Source organism: Haliaeetus leucocephalus, unplaced genomic scaffold, assembly GCF_000737465.1.
Source record: "Haliaeetus leucocephalus isolate CR32 unplaced genomic scaffold, Haliaeetus_leucocephalus-4.0 Scaffold428, whole genome shotgun sequence".
Classification (NCBI taxonomy): Eukaryota; Metazoa; Chordata; class Aves; order Accipitriformes; family Accipitridae; genus Haliaeetus; species Haliaeetus leucocephalus.
In genome coordinates, this window is record NW_010972864.1 from 4651598 (window position 1) to 4657705 (window position 6108).

General features: G+C 37.7%; 1 protein-coding gene across 1 annotated transcript in view; it reads right to left on the minus strand.

Annotated features, from left to right (window-relative positions):
- The window catches only part of LOC104836065 (desmocollin-2-like), a 25791-nt gene that overhangs the window by 17456 nt on the left and 2227 nt on the right, over nucleotides 1–6108 (minus strand). Inside the window, exons 5-7 of the mRNA XM_010574413.1 lie at nucleotides 3742–3826; nucleotides 931–1133; nucleotides 333–446 (exon numbers count right to left, since the gene is read on the minus strand). Of these exons, the coding sequence (XP_010572715.1) occupies nucleotides 333–446; nucleotides 931–1133; nucleotides 3742–3826 (402 nt within the window). The remainder of the gene's footprint in view (nucleotides 1–332; nucleotides 447–930; nucleotides 1134–3741; nucleotides 3827–6108) is intronic.

Sequence of the window (6108 nt, forward strand, 5' to 3'; positions counted from 1 at the left end):
TGCCGGGGTGGGGGGGGGGGGGGGGGGGGGTTGCTGTTTTTTTTAATTACACACTTCGCTGATTTCCAGGCCAAATAGCTCTCTTCTGATAGCATGCCTCCCTCCTTTTTACAACTTTTGCACATTTCCAGTTCACCCCAGCAACTATGATCACAAGTTATTTCAGCTACAAGATCACAAGATACACAATGAACAGGACAGAACAAGACAGTGGAATAACAGCAGGAATGGCATCAGTAGTATCAGAGCACTCATTTTTGTTCTTCTTTTATGATAAAAGTCACATGCAAAACTAGCTTGTGTCATAAAATTAGGATACATATAAAATATACCTGCTGTATTTGTAGTGGAAAAGGTCCCAGGGAGTTCTCTATCATAACAGATGGAATAGGGCCCCACCTTCTTTTGGTTCGCTTGAGAACTGTATCTCTAGCATGCCTACTCTTCTGTGTCTGGGTCTATAAGACAAAAAGACAGGTAAGAATATATACATATATTCTTAACTGTGTGTATTTTTGCTTAACTACTGTCCTGTGTTTCCAACTTTTTTCCCTCCATTCCAGTTCTCCCACTGACCATTTGTTTTTCCAAGGTCTTCACTTCTGATTATAACTGTGATAGTATTCCAAGAGTTTTTCCATTCATTGTAATACTTTGCACGAATAAAATCTGCTTTAATTCCTCAAACATGGCTTTTAAGATTCTTGGCACTCCTTATTAAGCTCCTTGCTAGCATCTCCCATTTCAGAAAGGAAGTCTGCTGACTTAAGTGACACAGTAATCAACAACTGCTAAATAAAAATACACTCTACACCAGAGTGCTTTGCCTGACTATTTGAATTCCAAAATTCAACTCAGTTACCCAGCATGAAGCTGTACCTTGTGAAACAGTATTTCAAATAAGTAAGGTATCTTAAATGAGAAGCTCACCTTTTTTTCATCTTCCACCAAGCTAACATGTATTTTCTCTTCTAGTTGTTCTTGAATGTCTTTAAGTAATATGGTAAAAGTTTTTTTCTCAGCAGACAAAGAAACAGCAGATGTTGTGTACACAGAACCATCCTCTAGAATTTTGAAGTTCGCATCACTGGAACTGATAAACTCTGCAGACTGAAGGCATTCTTTCAAATCAACTGTAAGAAAAAATATTCAGACAACTCAAACAGCAAAACAATAACATCCCTCACAAAACAAAAAAAATTCCCTAAGTAAAAATTATATTTACTGACACATGGAGTCTTCAAAAATTTGGTCATTCAGTATTTAAGCATCACAAATATAGATTCTAGAACCCATTTATGCACTCAAATTTGACCAAGTTTACATGAATTTCCACTCTTTTGTTCGTGTTTCCTAAAGGCCGTGGGTACTTCATGGATATCTTTTGACAAGACACTGTTACACTGGTAAAATTATTGAAGCATCAGAGATGAACTAATACATTTAAATGCAAAAAAAATTATTGACACACTCATGATTGGATCAGTAGCTATTACATTTGCCTTGTGCTCAATGCCCCACAAATCAGTGAAGATGATTAATTAATGCAAATGCCTAATGGGAGATATTACAACTTGGAAGTTTTGCCCTCAGGAGGAAAGCACTGACTGGTACTATGTGATTTAATAGTCTTGGGAGGACAAAGGCCGTTAAATTATGAGGCAGACAGATGAGAAAGATAAAGACTAACTCTAGAACAAACGATTCACAATTTTTTAATATGTACATGATAGAATCCCATGCACTTTATAGGAAGTACCAGGTAAGTTCAGCATACTTCTCAGGTATTTTTATTGCATTTGCTATCACTTGTGGCTGAAATACACTTTAACGCACTTCAGTAAACTTGGGTCATCAGCGAGTAATTCAGCACTAAAGCTGGAGAAAAAGCGAAATCAGAATAATCATAATGAACTGCAGTAGGACCACGGCACTAAGCAAGAATGATTTGGCACCTGAAAAATATGAAGGCCAGGCCAGAGACCTTAACTCTAAACTAATGATCCTTGCAGAGTACAAGAGGTGTTAGTGTCATGTTCTCAAAATCAAAACTTTTCAATACTTGTTTAATGATATCATAGTGGATGGGACCATGCTCTGTGAAAGCTGATTGCAAAATTCCCAGAGTAGACTAGATTGAGAATTTCACCCCATATATGTAGATGATCTTTTCAATAAACTAAATTTCATTTCCCTTTCAAGAATTCAAGATGGGAAGCATAATTTTAAATATGATGTGATTTCTCCCTTCCTCTTAAGACTTCCTTTTAACTGTTCAATTAAATATTCCCTAGGCTTTCTACAGTAGTGCAGCAGTGACTCCTCTCCCTTGTCAATCTGTACAATGAAAATTTAGTATTGAAGAGAGCATCACTGCCTCACTTAAAGGTGTCTCACACTGCTGCATATTACAGCACTGCATTTCCAAAAATACCAAACTGGAGATTTTGTTTCTGATGGTTATGCGAGTCAACATTATGCTCAGTTAGCTATAGCTTCATGGGACCTTTTTTCTTTACAGCCTCTCATATACATCATTAAAGTCAGAAATATAAAAAAATCTTACAACAAGCAGAAAAATCCTGACTCATTTTATTGTCAAGCTATGGCTCTTGTATCAATGCAAAATACATAATGCTTTCTCAATAAATGTTTAATTAATGTCATTCAAACTATAAAGGTTTTGTTCAATGTTTGGAAAAAAAAGTTTAAGTTCAATGTTATGCAATTTCTTTCACAGCACTGTAATAACATGAAGCCTTGTTTTTATATAAAACAGGTTTATTTACACAGAGAAATGCTAAAGTTTCTGAGAACATGCTAAAAAAACAACTGTAACAACCTTCCATTTTGAAATTTCATGGTAAGGTCGATGAACTTTCATTTTTAAGGCTAGATTTTCTGAGCACTTGTAGTATGATGAACTACCAATCCACTTTACTTGTTCCTTCTGTAGGAATGTGGATTAGGATCGCAGATTTGGAGCATATTGCTCTGTTGTCCTAGGACTCTCACAGGGCACCTCTGAATTCTCAAATTCAGTCTCAGGCAGTACAGAACCCTGGAGCAGCTCCTATGCCACATCTTGAAAAGCTGCCTTTCAAAGGCTGGTCTGGAAAAAAAAGAAGTGGGCTGTTTTCTGGTCTCCCCTATTCCTCTCAGTCACCTGCACATCACCCTAATCCGAGACAGACCATCCAGTCAGACAGGACCACCCTCCCAACCGAATGCACATTTGCAACGCGTCCCCTTGCGTGCCCTGAATGCCCCAGCACTGCTGAGCGGTCACATCCGTGCTTCACAGATCAGCAGCTTCTGAGTGCTTGGTTGTGTGGTTTTGTCTTCTTTTTTTTTTCTTTTCCATTATCCAAATGACTTACTGCCTTCTTCATATGGGTCTGTGGGTTACGGGTACACTTTGGAATATCAAGTGACTTAATTAAACACTAAGCCCTAAACTCCAAATTTTAAAAACATTAAACTGCCATTCTAGTTTTAAAATAAATACTGTAACCTGACAATAGCTGTTTACGCAAAAGTCAAATGGATGCACGGAGCCAGTGTTCAAATCCGTAACAAACACAGGGCGTATCCTTCATAAAAAAGGCTGATCCAGCTGTTTAACTGGCTGTCCAGTCATCCATTCATTCCATTAAAAAAAAAGTCTCCTTCGCTGTTAACAGCATCTCCAGCAAAGGTGTAATGTTGTATTGTTAAGACAGGCATCTTGCAGTTTCTCACCTCTGCCAACTAACGTGTCAGCCTCTAGTTCAGAAGGAACATGAAAAATTACTTTCTTGCAAGCTTCACAGCACAAACTCAGTACCTAGAAAACAAATTAAGAAATCAGGAAAAAAAAATAATAATTATATGGTATTTTGAATAATAACTACAGACACTGAAGCTGCCTTTGGTTTGTTTGTTTTTTTAAGACAAGCCAGTGAAATGGCACGGAAAGCACTCTTCAGCTAAAAATTCAGGTACTATGCAGCATAGCATGTAAAGTTTCAAACTGGAAACAAGATCTGACTACTGCTCCTGGATCTGTCCATGGCTTGGGGGTTGTTTTTCTTCTAAAATCACGGCAGCGCTGACATTAACAGCAAGAGTTTCCTTTGACTAGAAGATTTCAACTACACTATTACATTAGTAGTGGAAAGGTAAAATACAGCTTCGCCATGCACTCTCTCCAATAGCATTCTTGGCCAATTTAGATCCAGCGTCTCTAAGTATTAAGGTTCAATCCATCAACACTCAGTTTGCTAGAACTGTGGTGATGCTTAACATTAAAGGGAGAAGTGTCTTATGAAACCCCCATGACGACACTTGCACTTCCATATCACTTTGCATCTTCAAAGTACATTCTCAACAAACTAATTAAATCTAGCTTCACCAATTAGATATGACATAAATAAAATGTTGTGTATCACAGCAGTCCACTCCCATATAACCAGTTACAAAATGGGGCCCTCCTCAAAATTCAAATGAGCAGTAGATAACCAGGCATTTTTATAAAAAGAATCATATGGAGGTACAAAGATTTTCCTCAGCACAGAGAAATTTAGCCCTGACCTCAGATTATACATATATGTATGTGTGTGTATATATATGTATGTGTGTGTATATATATATCTTGCCTAGTTTCTATCCAGATGTTTAAAATTGTAATCCAAAAATCACACAGCCAATTAAACAAAGAAATAGAGAAATGTAAATAAATGTAGTCACCCTTTTAAGTACATTTATTCTTTCAGGATGAAAGTCTAGCAAAAAGGAAAGTAATTTTTATTTTGCGCATACCTTTAGGATTAAAGGTATAAAAAAGTAAATGCCTAATGGAAGTTCTGAAAATTACTTGTGATGCTTATTAAGAAAATATTTAAATAAAAATACTTTAAAATCTTTAGGACATTAGGAACCTTTAGAAAAACTATGAACAGCTAAAAAAATGAAGTTGAAATGTGGAATTTAATCATTGCATTAAAGCAATTTAAATGCTGTGTCTACATCATAAAAGCTCTTCATACTGTTCGTAATTTATATACAGATACGAAAAGATGTATGTATAAAGCAATTTAAACATCCCTGCTTATTAGACAGACACTCTCTCCTGATAGATGCTGTATTAGTTTTTAAGTTATTAAAAGCACAATATCTTATTACATTGTTCTAAGATATTTTAAGAATCAATGACGTCTGATTTTGAAATAGTAATGCCAAGCTACTCTGATGTCAGCGCAAAGAACTATTGAGGAGTTAAACCAGTGTAAATGGTAGTTATTTGTGGATGTCAAGATATGAGGAAACACCAGGTAAAAATAAGCCGTGATGTCCTTTCACCTTATACAAAAAAGACACTTCAGCAGTTTTTTGGGTTTGGGTGTTGTTTTTTTTCTACTTGACAGGGGAATTTCACTTTTTTTTTTTTTAATTACATGTATGAATAAACTCGCTTGGGTTTCTTTGGGTTTTATTATTAATATCCTAGCAAAGGCAGGCACGCACAGTGTCTGGAATAGTAACACATTCATTAAAATGTGCATATATAACTAATATAAAAATAATAAATTCAGTGCTTCAACACTGCCGAGTATTTTTCCTTCCGGCTCAAACGATCACCTGCCCTCTTTTCGTGAGCGCAACGATAATAGGGAAGAAAGGGGGTAAGAAACAAAAGACAAATCACTCATCCACTAAAAAAAAAAAGAAAGAAAGAAAAAGAGAGCGAGAACGCCCCCGCTGTCCCCGCCGATGGCCCTTCTGTAGCAGATAATTACGTACAAACACGGTAAATTCAAAGTAAAGGAAATCCCTGAAATTGTTCAATGCACGGCCAACTCTTCCAGAGGAGCTTAACACACTCCACGCCATACGCACGACCCTTCCCATGGAAAAGGGACAACCGCCGGGGGGGGAAGCCGAGGAGGAAGATCTACCTAACTGAAGTGAGCCGCGGTACAGTTTTTTCTACGAATGACCAGCAGCAGCACGACGGACCGGAGCACGAGTCCACCGCGTCACCTCACGACACGCGCCCAGAGCCGCCCGACCCAGAGTTAACCCAACAACCTACCGGTCTTCTCCCTCCGCCGAGGCCCCCCGCCCCCG